We start from the raw sequence: 17,817 nt of genomic DNA on the forward strand, positions 1-17,817 counted from the left end.
TGGAAAGAGCATGTCAAAGGGGTACCTGCTTGACTGTTTCAGCTCCCTCTTCAACCCGCTCTTCTCCCTCTGGGGCAGGGATGGCTATGACCAGACTGGGCGGCTTCTTGCTCTTCAACCGGCTGTCTGATTGGCTGCCGTTAGGAGGAGGCTCCCCCCCTTCCTGTGACGCCATCCTGTCTGAGTTCTGAGGGCAAGCGAGAGTAAAATTGATTAATGGCGTGTTTGAGATGGAATCTTCTTCAAAGACAAAAGCGTGCATTTCTTCTTTCTTTCTTCCGTCTTAAAGAGATGCGAAACCAGCCGTGACCCTTTCTTTCCATTCCTCACAACCCTCATATCACCTCTATTTCTCAGTAGCCTACAGCTTCCACTTTCATTCTCAACTTGCGCAAATGTGGTTCCATTTACAAAGACTGACCTACTCAGACACGTCCTACTTTGAACTTTGAACCATTCCGGAACTAACTGAAGTAGCTACTTTAACACAAACATATTAGCCAAATGACAAATGACTAGAGGAACTCCTATCTGCAACAAGGAAGGACACATTGCCCTGCTGAAAAGAACCTTCCACACGTGTATAGGGAAAGGAAACCACTGGATTTGAATACCACCCTTTTCGCTGAAGCTTTGTTTTTTAAAAGCCCATCAGCTAAACCATTAAAAACAACACAAAAGTAGCCCACCACAGCACACACGAATGCAGCGCAATCACACTCCAGCGGTCCCAACACCAGAAAACCCAATGCCTGGACATCTCCATCTAACTTTCCTCAGAACTCTACAGATATAGGCTAAACAATATATACTGTATGTGTGCATTGGGCATGCTACTGTGTCTATATGAAGACTGGGTCAGTGGGTCGAGCTGGAAAGAAACCCTATATGATAACTCGTCACAACAGAGGCATAACCCTAGTCTCATTCCCCAGGGTAGCGTTCATTAGACACCAAACAAAAGGAAACGGACTGAAACAGGGAGGGACTACCAGGTTTTGGCCAATAAGAAACGCTCATTCTTGTTTTCTGTTGCAAAGCGTTTAAGCGTTTTCCTTTGCACGCCCTAATGAACAAGACCCAGCAATGTGAGGGAATAGGAGCCTGGCGCGCTAGCCTAGCCCCACTCTTGGGTAACAGTCGCTGACCGGCACTACGTAAACAATATCCATATCACTGGGGCCCAGTAGGTCCTGAGAGAGAAGCCCGCCTTTTCCGCCACATACATAACAATATCTATTGAAGGAAAACACTGCCTGTCCAAGCAAATATGCCTTAGAAAAACAGCAGGTGTTTTGTCCATGTTAGTTTGATGAGATCCTGGACGAGACCGCATAAATCAGTTACATTAGCAACCCTGTGTGTTAGCAACCCTTCTATGCAATTTAGTAATGTCACCCAAACACTTGTCTGTCTATCAGTACCATCATTCTTATTTGACAAGCAATTAGTTAAAGGGTTCTTGTGGGCCGCTACACTGAATGAGTTAACAATAGGATTTCTGCAGGGGCTGTGACCTCGTCTGTAGGACGCCAGCCAGTCATTGGATAGAAGCATCGTGGTAGGAGCTTGAATGAATGCATGGTGTCAGGTTTAGTTGAGACTGAGGTAACTGAGACAATGGCTTGTTCCTTGGCAGTGCTAGTGGGGATGTAGGCTGCAACATGTCATTCCTAGAAAGTTGCACCTGTCGGGACACATTTTTAGAGAAAGAGCGAGAGAAAGAAAGAAAGAGATATCGCTAGCCTTATAATTCTATCTAAATATATGTAACAGTTTAACTTTACGTCCGTCCCCTCGCCCCGACCCGGGCGCGAACCAGGGACCTTCTGCACACATCAACAACAGTCACCCATCGCTCCACAAAAGCCGCGGCCCTTGCAGAGCAAGGGGAACCACTACTTCAAGTCTCAGAGCAAGTGAAGTCACCGACTGAAAGGCTGCTAGCGCGCACCACCACTACCTAGCTAGCCATTTCACATTGGTTACATATACACCCCTATGTAATTCTTTGGTCAGTGAAGCTGAAACTTTAATGTGACTCCATACTGCAGCATTTTGGATTCAAGATCAAACATGTATGCATCTAGTTCTGTTATTAGTATTTGGACAAATTCACTTAGTGTCTTTCGGATGATTTTGTTTCCAAAAGAAATGAATGGTAAATCACGTATTGTGTAATTCTGGACTCACTTCTACTGTAAATAAGAAAACAATATTTTTCTGAACACTTCTACATTCATGTGGATGCTACCACGATTACGAATAATGATGAGTGTAACTTTCTCAGAGGCATGAATATCATAACCCCATCCCCCCAAAATGCTAACTTCCCCTGTTATTGGTAATGGTGAAAGGTTAGTATGTCTTGGGGGTATGATCTTTGTGCCTGTAACTTTCTCACTCATCATTATTCATGATTATATTACACTGTTTGGACTTAGACAGCCTGCCCAAGCATTTCCTGGGCAGGCTGTATAGACCTTCCAGCAAAGCAAACATCTTACATTTAGTGCAATAATTAATGGACTGACTGCCAAGCCATGTGCACAGGAAGACCATCATGAAGTGTTACATACAGTAACACCATGCAACAACTATCTCTGAAAGCCACCCTGAGTCCCTCATCTCTAAATGAGATGTTACTAAAGGACAACAATGGAAATAAGTCGTCAACTATTGTGTTCACCCTCGAAGATTCTGAAATCAAGTGTATCATTTTGTAGGTGTACCTTTAAATGATCAAATAAACTAAACTTAACTAAAAATACATTCAATATCAGTACATAGGCCTACCTTTCTTATCTGCTCAAAGCCACAACCATAATCATGCCTTCCTGTCCCCAGCTTCAAGTCTCCATTAGATATCGTTATCGGCCTCTGCAGGCTTTTTGAATTGTGTCATTGTATATTTCCATAGGCAAGTCAAGGCAAGATTGCAATATTCCTATAGCGGTATTCTCCCTGGCCATACGTGTCCATTATAGATCTAGTCAATGTCTTGAAACCTTGGAGTCGCTATACATCACTAGAAAAAAGGGACCTTGGTGTCAGCGTCGGGAACGGCAGCAGGAGGGAAATCTGACACCAGTCGAGTCAATGGCAATCAAGTCTGTGGCTATGGGAGCAGAATAGTACGGAGACTCGTTGGGGGATGGGAGAACTCATATGTTCCTATGGGACCGGGTCAGGCCCACACCCTTTCACATAATGAAATATCCAAGGCTTTCACTAATGGAGGGGTTTTAACAGTGTGGTGCCGTGCTTTAGTGGCAGACAGTCACTAACCGCACAGTCTGTCAATGTGGAGAATGCTTTTATAGTTTCCATCGGCAGACAGTCAAGGAGTGAGTCAGGGTGGTGTTGTTTTGGTAGAGTGGAGAAAGAGAGATCAGTCTCACTGTTGACATTGTCTCATTGGGAGTCTCATTCTACATGCATGGGCATTCGGAAATAATATTCTGCTGGTCTGTAATCTGCATACTTGATTGCCTATATTTATGTATACATCTTTGTGATATTAATCCTATATCTTCATCCATATCTTAACAATTATGAGTCAATCAATATCAATACCATCCATAACAGAAAATGTAGTGTGGAGATGACAGATTACCAGAACCAGAATAGCCAAAACTCAAAGGGCTTCCCAGATTGCTCACTGAGATTACTCTGTTGATGACAATGAGGGTTTTGACACATCTATTAGGCCCATACCTATGTGACTGGTAGCATGAATAACAGTCAACACCTATTCTAAACCAGTAGGATAACAATAGCCTGGTTGTCTTGCCAACAGATCTTGGATAGGATAACAATAGGTCAATGATCGACCTGTGATGTGGGTTGGGTTTTCTATAAATTGTGTCATCATAGTTTTTCCCCATCCACAGCCAAAATACATTTAGGGAGATTACCGAGCAACATAGAAGTGATTTTCAGGCAATACTGGAACACTGCGCATCATCATCTTCAGTCAGTTTCCTCACAGGGGGGAACTTTTGTGTTGTTGCACATTCAGATGTTGACTGAACATTTACCCAAATCATTAGAGAGCAAGTGAAAAACATTATAGTAGCTACTAGATGGTAGCATAAGGGTATGTTTTCTTGATCAATATGGAACATTTGTAATAAATGATTAACTGAGTCCAGAGGGAGTCCCAATCTCACAGTAGTCTGGGAACAGCAGATGTGACAACACAGCCCAAGGCTTCCACAGTAACTCCCAGCACACGAAGCACAGTACTGTAGATTGTTAGTCCTCAGTCTCTCACTCTCTCTCTCTGCCACTCAAATATCCTAAGTGAGTGAGAACTCAAACACAGTGTCACAGTAGTCTTGTAAAAGACAGCTCATGATGACATACATTGAGTGTACAAAACATTAAGAATACCTTCCTAATATTGAGTTGCACCCCCCGCCCCTTTTGTCCCCAGAACAGCCTCAATTCGTCGGGGCATGGACTCTACAAGGGTGCCGGCACAATGCTCCAATGCTTCCCACAGTTGGGCGGTGGACCATTCTTGATACACACGGAAACTGTTGTGGGTGAAAAACCCAGCAGCGTTGCTGTTCTTGGCACAAAACGGTGCGCCTGGCACCTACTACCATACCCCGTTAAAATCTGTTGTCTTGCCCATTCACCCTCTGAATGACACACATGCACAATCCATGTCTCAATTGTCTCAAGGCTTTAAAATAATTGTATGACCGGTCTCCTCCCCTTCATCTACACTGATTGAAGTGCATTGAACAAGTGACATCAATAATGGTTCATAGCTTTCAACTGGTCAGTCTGTGTCATGGAAAGAGCAGGTGTTCTTAATGTTTTGTCCACTCAGTGTACACTAATTCCAAGTCCCAGCCCAGTCACACATCCCAGTAATGAGTCACACGTGTAGTGACATACCCAGGGTGACAACCATAGTGCTCCTATCACATGACTCGTGTATCACGAGCTCCCACACTCGCAGTCTCTCTCTCCACCCCCTCTCTCTGTGTACTTCAAGAAATCTAAACGAATCTGTCCAGTTCTTTACATTGGGGCCAGTGTTGAGAGTGGAGCTCTTGAAGATGTCATGACATGCGAGCAGGGTCATTTTTATTAGGACACACACACACACCGGGAAACGTTTTGCAACTGAAAACGAAAACTTCTTATGGGACAAGCACCAGTTAGTCCCTCCCTATTTCAGTCTGGTTTCTTTTGATTGGTGCCTAATGTACATGACCCTGGCCTTAAGTCAATAGCAGATGAAGCGTCAATGCTTAATTTGCATACTTGGTGTTTGGTGCCACCGTGTGTTCCTGTACAAGTGTGTGTGAGTGTGTATCCTGCGAAAGTGCGTGTCTGTCACCAAGCCCCTATAGCCCACAGAGTGCTGCTGTTGCATGTTAACGTGACGCCAAGCACAGCTGCCACCCCACACCATAGCCCTGGACACAGGCAGACAGGAATGTGCTCGTTGAGAAATTGCTAGGTTTGGTTGCCACCGGTGATAGCTAGTTACAGTTAGAAGTGGTAATGGCCTAGAGCCAAGTTCCCAAACATAGACAAAGGCAAGGGCAGTCGGTCTCATCTTTCACTTTCTGTCATAGGCTTCAAAATTTTTCTTGTTTTATTTATTTATTTATTTTACCGTTATTTTACCAGGTAAGTTGACTGAGAACACGTTCTCATTTGCAGCAACGACCTGGGGAATAGTTACAGGGGAGAGGAGGGGGATGAATGAGCCAATTGTAAACTGGGGATTATTAGGTGACCATGATGGTTTGAGGGCCAGATTGGGAATTTAGCCAGGACACCGGGGTTAACACCCCTACTCTTACGATAAGTGCCATGGGATCTTTAATGACCTCAGAGAGTCAGGACACCCGTTTAACGTCCCATCCGAAAGACGGCACCCTATACAGGACAGTGTCCCCAATCACTGCCCTGGGGCATTGGGATATTTATTTTTTTAGACCAGAGGAAAGAGTGCCTCCTACTGGCCCTCCAACACCACTTCCAGCAGCATCTGGTCTCACATCCAGGGACTGACCAGGACCAACCCTGCTTAGCTTCAGAAGCAAGCCAGCAGTGGTATGCAGGGTGGTATGAACAGGTCAGCCCAAGTACAGTACAGCCTGGGTGAGTTTAGCTACAGTACCAGCCAAAAGGTTGGACACACCCACTCATTCCAGGGTTTTTCTTTATTTGTACTATTTTCTACATTGTTGAAAAATAGTGAAGACATCAACACTATGAAATAACACATATGGAATCATGTAGTAAGCAAAAAAGTGTTAAACAAATCAAAGTAGCCACCCTTTGACTTGATGACAGCTTTGCACACTCTTGGCATTCTCTCAACCAGCTTCATGAGGTAGTCACCTGGAATACGTTTCAATTAACAGGTGTGCCTTGTTAAAAGTTAATTTCTTTCCTTAATGCGTTTGAGCCAATCAGTTGTGTTGTGACAAGGTACAGGTGGTATACAGAAGATAGCCCTATTTGGTAAAAGACCAAGTCCATATTATGGCAAGATCAGCTCAAATAAGCAAAGAGAAACGACAGTCCATCATTACTTTAAGACATGAAGGTCAGTCAATGCTGAAAATTTCAAGAACTTTGAAAGTTTCTTCAAGTGCAGTCGGAAAAACCCTCAAGCGCTATGATGAAACTGGCTTCCATGAGGACCGCCACAGGAAAGTAAATGCTTCACAGAGTTCAAGTAACAGACACATCTCAACATCAACTGAGACTGCGTGAATCAGGCCTTCATGTTCGAATTGCTGCAAAGAAACCACTACTAAAGGACACCAATAAGAAGAGATTTGCTTGGGCCAAGAAACATGTGCAATTGATATTAGACCGGAAGAAATCTGTCCTTTGGTCTGATGAGTCCAAATTTGAGATTTTTGGTTCCAACCGCCGTGTCTTTGTGAGACGCAGAGTAGGTGAAAGGATGATCTCAGCATGTGTGGTTCCCACCGTGAAGCATGGAGGAGGTGGTGTGATGATGCTTTGCTGGTGACACTGTCAGTGATTTATTTAGAATTCAAGGCACACTTAACCAGCATGGCTACCAGAGTAGAGGTCGACCGATTAATCGGAATGGCCGATTAATTAGGGCCGATTTCAAGTTTTCATAACAATCGGTGATCGGCATTTTTGGACACCGATCATGGCCAATTACATTGCACTCCACGAGGAGACTGCGTGGCAGGCTGACTACCTGTTATGCGAGTGCAGCAAGGAGCCAAGGTAAGGTGCTAGCTAGCATTAAACTTATCTTATAAAAAACAATCAATCTTAACATAATCACTAGTTAACTACACATGGTTAATGATAATACTAGTTTCTCTAGCTTGTCCTGCGTTGCATATAATCGATGCGGTGCCTGTTAATTTATCATGAAATCATAGCCTACTTCGCCAAACGGGTGATTTAACAGGCGCAATCGCGAAAAAAAGCGCCTTTCTTAAAATCAATACACAAGTATATATTTTTAAACCTGCATATTTAGTTAATATTGCCTGCTAACATTCATTTATTTTAACTAGGGAAATTGTGTCACTTCTCTTGCGTTCTGTGCAACAGAGTCAGGGTATATGCAGCAGTTTGGGCCGCCTGGCTCGTTGCGAACTCATTTGCCAGAATTTTACGGAATTATAACATAACATTGAAGGTTGTGCAATGTAACAGGAATATTTAGACTTATGGATGTTAGATAAAATACGGAACGGTTCCGTATTTCACTGAAAGAATAAACGTTTTATTTTCGAAATGATAGTTTCCCGCTTTGACCATATTAATGACTTAAGGCTCTTATTTCTGTGTTATTATGTTATAATTAAGTCTATGATTTGAAATTTGATAGAGCAGTCTGACTGAGCGGTGGTAGGCAGCAGCAGGCTCGTAAGCATTCATTCAAACAGCACTTTCGTGCGTTTGCCAGCAGCTCTTCACAATGCTTCAAGCACAGCTCTGTTTATGACTTCAAGCCTATCAACTCCCGAGATTAGGCTGGTGTAACCGATGTGAAATGGCTAGCTAGTTAGCGGGGTGCGCGCTAATAGCGTTTCAAACGTCACTCGCTCTGAGACTTGGAGTAGTTGTTCCCCTTGCTCTGCAAGGGCCGCGGCTTTTGTGGAGCAATGGGTAACGATGCTTCGAGGGTGGCTGTTTTCGATGTGTTCCTGGTTCGAGCCCAGGTAGGGGCGAGGAGAGGGACGGAAGCTACACTGGCAATACTATAGTGCCTATAAGAACATCCAATAGTCAAAGGTATATGAAATACAAATAGTATAGAGAGAAATAGTCCTATAATTCCTATAATAACCTCAACCTAAAACTTCTTACCTGGGAATATTGAAGATTCATGTTAAAAGGAACCACCAGCTTTCATATGTTCTGAGCAAGGAACTTAAACGTTAGCTTTTGTACATGGCACATATTGCACTTTTACTTTCTTCTCCAACACTTTGTTTTTGCATTATTTAAACCAAATTGAACATGTTTCATTATTTATTTGAGGCTAAATTGATTTTATTGATGTATTATATTAAGTTAAAATAAAAGTGTTCATTCAGTATTGTTGTAATTGTCATTATTACAAATAAATAAATATTTTTCAAAATTGAAATCGGCCGATTAATCGGTATCGGCTTTTGTTGGTCCTCCAATAATCGGTATCGGCATTGAAAAGTTATAATCGGTCGACCTCTATAGCAGAGCATTCTGCAGCGATATGCCATCCCATTTGGTTTGCACTTAGTGAGACTATCAATTGTTTTTTAACAAGACAATGACCCAAAACACACCTCCATACTGTGTAAGGGCTATTTGACCAAGAAGGAGAGTGATGGGGCTGCATAAGATGACCTGGTCTCCACAATCATCCGACCTCAACCCAATTGAGATGGTTTGGGATGAGTTGGACTGCAGAGCGAAGGAAAAGTGCTCAGCAACTCCTTCAAGACTGTTGGAAAAGCATTCCTCATTAAGCTGGTTGAGAGAATGCCAAGAGTGTGCAAAGCTGTCATCAAGGCAAAAGGGTGGCTACTTCGAAGAATCTCAAATATAATATATATTTTGATTTGTTCGACCCTTTTTTGGTTACAACATAATTCAATATGTGCTATTTCATAGTTTTGATGACTTCACTATTATTATTACTTTAATACAGTGAGTAGGTGTGTCCAAACTTTTGACTGGTACTGTACATGGCTACATGCTTAAGAGTGTCAGGTTCCAATTAACCTTCCTTTGCGTTCTACGCTAAGACTCTTTAAGACTAGATTACCTATGCAGAAGTTTCACTTGTTGCTGTGAAATGCACGACAACATCCACTGAAGAACATACTGTCGCTTCAATTGCATCTTGTGCAGAGCAGCACAGATGCACAGCTGTACAACACATCCATTGTTCTCCATCACTTCTTCAATGAACTCTTGACACACAACATATACGTTTCAGAGTGCAGGACCCACAGCTGTTTCAAACAAATAACAAAAATGACACCAGTTAAATACTGTATCACCGCATATTTTGTCACTTGACATAATTGTCACACATTTGGAGCTGTGGAACAGCGTTCACACTTACTGCTCGACTCGCCTCCAGATATGGGTGTTGCCTGACGACCGGTCTCTGTTACCTCCGACCGCTCGCAGCAGGGCGAAAGAGGAATAGTCCTTCAGATGATTGCCTCATCACCACATCCTGTGACCAGTAACATCTCTACCGCCCTGATTACTGCAACCTGAAAGAGCATTTGAACCACAAGTCAGAACATAGTAGATAAGTACCCACCAAGAACTTCGAGAGACTTGCGAGAGACTCGAGATCTTGACAAATGTCAGACTTCAATAGATTTCAAAAGGACTTGTGTGGATTGCGCAACATGCCAATAGCATTCAAGATCTAACTTGCATGTGCATGGATGAACGAGCAAAAACAGTCATCTCTTCATACCAGGGGGCGAATCAATCGAATGGGGTAGGAAAGTAACTTCAGAATGCATCGATACATCAGTGTAGCAACTGAAACCACCCCTCACTCTTGTCTACTTAAACACAATGTGTGTGGTAATGACATTGCTCAAATGGCTAGTTCTATCCTTGTGATCAAATAGTTGAAGAACTTTAGTTGAAAAATACAGTAGTATGGCAGGTTATTTGACCTCAAAAGCTATGAGACCCTCTTTGTCATTTTGAGCAACTGAAAGCTTCTCAGAGAAACTACAGAATTCTTGTGAGAGATTTGTCACAGTATTCTTGGTTAGTGTTCTACTGTAGCTGGACGGGAAATGTGTATTCCATAACTGAAACAGAATCTGCACTTCACAGAGCATGCATGCAGGTCCAAACTTGCATGGCGGGAAGCTTCCCACAAGTATCACAGCTCCATCACCCTTACTGAGACCCCTAGCTGCCTTCAGGGGCCGTGAATGTTTTGAATACACAAGACACCAAACTCAAAACCTGGGCTACCTTTCAAACTAGATCCAACATAGACAGTGCTGATATTTCCCAGTTACATGGCATGTCATGGTTTTTGGCTTGTCGTGGGTGCAACCGCTTGAGAGAGCAGTACAGCACAAGGAGGAAGCCAGCCAGCTAGCCAGCCAGCCTCCAGCCTGCGGAATGAGTCTCTGGCTCACTCAGAAGATGAAAGCGATCTGAAGAAGACACAGCGGGATACTACGAGTCTGTGACACACATTCCCCCCATATTCGCAGATATTTAAGTCAGATCCCTTCCTGGATCAGTGCGCATCAATTACAAAATGGATGAAGCTTTGAACTTCCGATGCTCTGATGTTCATGAGAATCAAAGTTAACATGTCAAAGTGCCACTACCAGAGCAGCCTTGCGTCCTTTCAGGTTGAGGTTTAGGCCCTTTTCCTGTGTCGTGTCGAAGCAAAGGATGATGTGCCAGACAGTATGGAAGCTGAATTTGCATAAGTTGGCATTACCATGACGTAGCAGGAAAAAAATCCCAATGAGCCCACAGATACTACTGGGAAGAGGCCTGTCACTAGGAGAGACTCGAGGCTGTTTACTGGCAGGCATGTTGTGGCACAACAGCTGAGAACTGGAGCTGAAACCTAGGAGGGGCAGGGGGATTGCAAGCATGACTCAATAGAATCCAAGGGGGAGGAAAGACAGAATGGACGACTGTACGCCTGAATGGTCATTATCCAGTTTGAATTACCTGATGCATGAAAAAAAAATATTTACGACTGGGCTGAAATGGCAGGACAATTTTATAAATGTCGACAAACTATTTGTTTGTTCGATATGGTCTAGGATCTTTGTGTGTCGGTAAAATGTATTATGCTAGCAATGGCTGTGGAAACACCTTCGTGCTCAAATAATATAAAATATATACATGACAAGGTATGGGTGGTAAACAGAAGATCGCCCTATTTGGTAAAAGACCAAGTCCATTTTATGGCAGGAACAGCTCAAATAAGCAAAGAGAAACCACAGTCCATCATTACGTTAAGACATGAAGGTCAGTCAATATGGACAATTTCAAGAACTTTTAAAGTTCCTTCAAGTGCAGTCGCAAAAAACATCAAGCGTTATGATGAAACTGGCTCTAATGAGGACCACCACAGGAAAGGAAGACACAGAGTTACCTCTGCTGCAGAGAACAAGTTCATTAGAGTTACCAGCCTCAGAAATTGCTGCCCAAATAAATGCTTCACAGAATTCAAGTAACAGACACATATCAACATCAACTGTTCAGAGGAGACTGCGTGAATCAGGCCTTCATGGTCAAATTGCTGCAAAGAAACCACTACTAAAGGACAGCAATAAGAAGAAGAGACTTGCTTGTGCAAAGAAACAAGAGCAATGGACATTAGACCAGTAGAAATCTGTTCTTTGGAATCCAAATTTGAGATTTTTGGTTCCAATCGCCGTGTCTTTGTGAGATGCAGAGCAGGTGAACGGATGATCTCAGCATGTGTGGTTCCCACCGTGAAGCATGGAGGAGGAGGAGGTGTGATGGTGCTTTGCTGGTGACACTGTCAGTGATTAATTTAGAATTCAAGGCACACTTAACCAGCATGGCTACCAGAGCATTCTGCAGAGATACGCCATCCCATCTGGTTTGCGCTTAGTGGGACTATCATTTGCTTTTCAACAGGACAATGACCCAAAACACACATCCATGCTGTGTAAGAGCTATTTGACCAAGGAGAGTGATGGAGTAGTGCATCAGATGACCTGGCCTCCACAGTCACCCGACCTCAACCCAATTGAGATGGTTTGAGATGAGTTGGAATGAGTGAAGGAAAAGCAGCCAACAAGTGCTCTGCATATGTGGGAAGTCCTTCAAGACTGTTGGAAAAGCATTCCTCATGAAGCTGGTTGAGAGAGGCTGCTGTCTATATACATAGACTTGAAATCACTGGCCACTCTATACCGCTCTGACATTGCTCATCCATATATTTATATATTCTTAATTACATTACTTTACTTAGATTTGTGTGTTTTGGGTATTAATGCACTGCCGGAGCTAGAAACACAAGCATTTCTCTACACTCGCAATAACATCTGCTAAACACGTGTATGTGACCAATAAAATTTGATTTGATTTGAGAATGCCAAGAGTGTGCAAAGCTGTCATCAAGGCAAAGGGTGGCTACTATGAAGAATATAACATATATTTTGATTCGTTTAACACTTTTTTGGTTACTACATGATTCCATATGTGTTATTTCATAGTGTTGACATCTTCACTATTATTCTGCAATGTAATAATAGTAAAAATGAAGAAAAACCCTTGAATAAATAGGTGTTCTAAAACTTTTGACTGGTACTGTACATACATACAGTGAGCTCCAAAATTACTGGCACCCCTGACTGGCAATGCACAAACAATACTTTAAAAAATATAAACAATATAATTATAAAGATAAACTCAAAATACCAACATGTGAGAAATACTGTACTTTATTAATGTTTCAATGGAACCAACCAAAATCATACAATTATTTAATACAAAATACATTAACCAAAATCGAGGTTTCATAATTATTGGCACTCCTCATTTAGTACTTAGTGCAACCACCTCTGGCAAGGATAACAGCATGGAGTCTTTTCCTGTAATGTTTGACAAGGTTAAGGAACACATTTGGAGGGATTTTGGACCATTCCTCTATGCAGATCCTTTCAAGATCCTTCACATTCTTGGGTTAGCGCTTATCAACTGCCCTCTTCCACTCAGCCCACAGGTTTTCAATTGGATTGAGGTCTGGCGACTGAGATGGCCATGGCAGAACATTGATTTCTTTGTCACAGAATCATTTCTGTGTGGATCTTGAGGTCTGTTTTGGGTCATTGTCTTGTTGGAAAGTCCACATACGGCCAAGTCCCAGCCTTCTGGCGGAGGCAAACAGATTGTCAGCCAAAATTGCCTGATACTTGGTAGAATTCATTATGCCATCAATCTTAACCAGTGCCCCTGGACCTCTGGAATTAAAACAGCCCCAAAACATCACTGACCCCCCTCCATATTTCACTGTGAGTATGAGGTGCCTCTCCTTGTATGCATCTCTGTTTCGATGCCAAACATGCCGATGCTGTATCTGACCAAAACGGTTTTCAACGGTTGCATATCTTTATAATGTTTTTATAATTGTCCTGACAGTGCTCAGTGGTATATTCAATCGTTTGTGGATCTTCTTGTAGCCATTACCAGATTTATGAAGGACTACGACCATCTGTTTCTTTTGAACTGCCAGTTCTTTTGTTTTCTTCATGGTGTTGGATGACAAAGGGATATTGCATGTGTGTTACCTCATTTTTATACCCTAGTGAAACAGGAAGTGATGTAAATGGCTCAATATAGTTCCTTAAGACTTAGAAAAACTTAAATAAGTTGAATTTAATTTATGGTTTAATTTTAGTAGATGTTAGTTACAATAATCTTTAAGGGTGCCATTAATTGTGAAACCTTGATTTGGAGCATATTGATTTTTAATTAAATCAATAAATGATTTTCGTTGGTTCCATTGAAACATGAATAAAGTACAGTATTTCTCACATGTTGGTATTTTGAGTTCTATAATTATATTGTTTATATTTGTTTAAGCATTACTTGTGCATTGCCAGTCAGGGGTGCCAGTAATTTTGGAGCCCACTGTACATACATACATACCACACATACAGGGCATTAGGAAAGTAATCAAACCTTTTCCACATTTTGTTACAACATTCTAAAATGGATTAAATAGTGTTTGTCACTCATCAACCTACACAAAATACCCCATAATGACAAAGCAAAAACAGGTTTTTAGAATTTATAAAAAATAAGAAACTGAAAGATCACATTTACATAAGTATTCAGACCCTTTACTCAGTACTTTTGTTGAAGCAACTTTGGCAGCGTACAGCCTCGAGTCTTCTTGGGTATTACGCTAACAGCTTGGCACACCTGTATTTGGGAAGTTTCTCCCATTCTTCTCTGCAGATCCTCTCAAGCTCTGTCAGATTGGATGGGTAGCCTCGCTGCACAGCTATAGGTCTCTCCAGAGATGTTTGATTGGGTTCAAGTCCGGGCTCTGGCTGGGCCACTCAAGGACTTGTCCCGAAGCCACTCCTGCATTGTCTTGGCTGTGTGCTTAGTGTCATTGTCCTGTTGGAAGGTGAACCTTCGCCCCAGTCCGAGGTCCTGAGCGCTCTGGAGCAGGTTTTCATCAAGGATCTCTCTGTACCTTGCTCCGTTCATCTTTCCCTCGATCCTGACTAGTCTCCCAGTCCCTGCCGCTGAAAAACATCCCCACAGCATTATGCTGCCACCACCATGCTTCACTGTAGGGATGGTGTCAGGTTTCCTCCAGACGTGACACTTGGCATTCAGGCCAAAGAGTTCAATCTTAGTTTCATCAGACCTGAGAATCTTGTTTCTCATGGTCTGAGAGTCTTTAGGTGCCTTTTGGCAAACTCCAAGCGTGCTGACATGCGCCTTTTACTGAGGAGTGGCTTCCGTCTGGCCACTCTACCATAAAGGCCTGATTGGCGGAGTGCTGCAGAGATGGTTGTCCTTCTGGTAGGTTCTCCCATCTCCACAGAGGAACCCTGGAGCTCTGTCAGAGTGACCATTGGGTTCTTAGTCACCTCCCTGACCAAGGCCATTCTCCCCTGATTGCTCAGTTTGGCCAGCTCTAGGAAGAGTCTTGGGGGTTCCAAACTTCTTCCAATTAAGAATGATGGAGGCCACTGTGTTTTTGGGGACCTTCAATGCTGCAGAAATGTTTTGGTACCCTTCCCCAGATCTGTGCCTCAACACAATCCTGTCTCGGAGCTCTACGGACAATTCTTTCAACCTCATGGCTTGGTTTTTGCTCTGACATGCACTGTCAACTGTGGGACCTTATATAGACAGGTGTGCTTTTCCAAATAATGTCCAATCAATTGATTTTACCACAGGTGGACTCCAATCAAGTTGTTTAAACATCTCAAGGATGATCAATGGAAACGGTATGCACCTGATCTCAATTTCGAGTCTCATAGCAAAGGGTCTGAATACTAATGTAAATAAGGTATTTGTTTTTTTATTTTTAATACATTTGCAAAATGTTCTAAAAACCTGTTTTCGCTTTGTCATTATGGGCTATTGTGTGTAGATTGATGAGGAAAATGTTTTATTTAATCCATTTTAGAATAAGGCTGTAACGTAACAAAATGTAGAAAAATTCAAAGGGTCTGAATAGTTTTTTTGAATGCACTGTATTTAAATAACCATCATATGGAAGTAAACTTGCAGTTACACAATGATATGTTGTGTGGTCCTCCCACTACGACCCGGGAAAGCATGCAGTTTATTAGGCTACAGATTAAATACTGTAAATTACTGAACACAGGGTGGTGAAAGTGCACGGTGATGAGCTTGATACTCCTTTTCAATAAATATCAACTGTCTTATTTTCATGACAAGATGATCGATGCTTGGCTGCCGTTTAACAGATAAAAAAATGATATTGCTCTTATCCATAATAATCTCATCATGTAGGTAGCTTACCTGCACTGTATGTGCAAGCTGTTGGCTAGAGCACACAAGCCAAGACCAGAGTGGGCACTTTTGAAATATAATGCAACAGTTTGTGACAAAACCATCAGTAGAGTTGATTATGCGATGGTCATTTTATTTTGGAACATGGGAATTTGACCGCAAAAGTCACATTTTTATCCTCAATAAGTCTGTTTGATGGAAACATCTCTGGTGGGAAAAGAAGCATATTTTTTATGCAGCTTTTAGAATATTTGCATGAAAATCTGTTGACAATTGGATGAAAACCGAGCTATTGTATCACTTCTAAATGTTTGCTCATCTGGAAAACCAACCTTATTTCTGATTCCCAGTCCAGTCAACCATGACCATTTAACTTTTTCTGTTTTAAAACTGTGTCAACCTGCAACCTAGGCATTTACATAGGTTCCACTTCGCTCCACTATACTTTGTTAGCTTGACAACAGGTGCACTTGTGGTGTAACAGAACTTACAGTTCAAGACTACTGATGCAGATGTTGTGGGTCAGTTATCAAATTCCTATTCTTTGTTCCCTCTGAAACGCACTACAGTACACATAATTCAAAGGAAGAGATCTGTAAGACTCCATTGTTTGAAACATGAACGAATAAAAGAGCACTAATGATAGACATTTCAAAGATAGCCTGCCTTACTGCGGAATGTTCTGTATATGGTAGGCCTATCTTGAACTACTTATCTGCAGATGTCTACCAGTTTCTCAGCCCTGCAACAATGGTTGTTATAAACTAATGCTATACCAATCATTTCAGACTGGGTTAAAATGATATTTTAGCCTTTACATAAAGATATAATAGTCACTTCACACATTACTTTCTCACTATTTAACCCTATAAAGAAATGTTAACTCGTGTACATTAATCTAACAGTTAACAGTCAGTGACTGTGGCAAACATCTTCCGAACAGAATGTTCGCGTATTCATATCATAACTTTGGCAACAAGATAAGAAAATGATGTAGCAACTATTTAACAATGTTGACCTGCATACTTAGTTACAGTGAGAGCCTGCATAATTCAGCAAGAATCGATACAGTATCCTGTCGTGTCAACAAACCAAACCCTCCCACATTTCTGGAAAAATGGGAGACCAATGGGAATTCTAACGTGACGCCAGTTAGCGGGCGTTTGACGGAAGTTGAACGAAGGTTTGTGTGAAGATAGAATTGACACATTTCACTAAAGTTAATTGTTTTTTTTCCTGGGCAGCGAAACAATGGAATTAGAATACGCACGTTTTCACATTTTAACTGCGCGCGTAACATGATGTCGTTTGCGGTCCTTTGAGAATTCCAATTCCAATGTTGAAATAGTTCAATGACTTTATAATTAATTTAAATGTGACTTCCTCACGCCTACACCTTCCCTATTGTTTCGCTATCTGAAACTCCGACAAGAGGACTGGTAAAAACCACACATTGTGCCCACTTTCGATCATTAACACATTTTGAAAAAACTATTCAATGTTGGATGAGGAAAAATAGGCTACTCACATGTAAGGAAAAATATATACGTTGCTTTCATCAATGTTGCTCAGAATAAGATACAAGTTATGTTCCTAAATTTCATACAATGTTGCACCAACGTGTTACTTTCCTTCTCTCTCCAAATATCCTGATTTCGGCGAAGGTGGGCGGAGACTAGACAGGCCTAACCTATCTGATAACTGACAAACACACATAGAAGTCAAGAATGGTTTAGTAATAATATTAATATAGTACAGTTATGTCCGTAGCTGATGGACTGTAATAGTTGTATATATTTTGGT

At 42.0% G+C, this 17,817-nt stretch overlaps 1 protein-coding gene across 3 annotated transcripts in view; it reads right to left on the reverse strand.

Moving 5' to 3' along the window:
- LOC129839451 (inactive rhomboid protein 2-like) overlaps positions 1 to 17,672 on the reverse strand; it is a 41,035-nt gene extending 23,363 nt beyond the window's left edge. For 2 of the 3 annotated variants that reach the window (XM_055906922.1, XM_055906921.1), the window contains exons 1-3: positions 17,543 to 17,672; positions 9,593 to 9,749; positions 26 to 187 (exon numbers count right to left, since the gene is read on the reverse strand). In XM_055906922.1, the coding sequence (XP_055762897.1) occupies positions 26 to 175 (150 nt within the window). In that variant the 5' untranslated portion in view covers positions 176 to 187; positions 9,593 to 9,749; positions 17,543 to 17,672. Of the gene's footprint in view, positions 1 to 25; positions 188 to 9,592; positions 9,750 to 17,542 lie in introns of those variants that run through there. The other variant, XM_055906923.1, reaches the window with a different exon arrangement.
- Positions 17,673 to 17,817: the final 145 nt, after the last annotated feature.

The sequence above is a fragment of the Salvelinus fontinalis genome, chromosome 40 (genome assembly GCF_029448725.1).
Source record: "Salvelinus fontinalis isolate EN_2023a chromosome 40, ASM2944872v1, whole genome shotgun sequence".
Lineage (NCBI taxonomy): Eukaryota > Metazoa > Chordata > Actinopteri > Salmoniformes > Salmonidae > Salvelinus > Salvelinus fontinalis.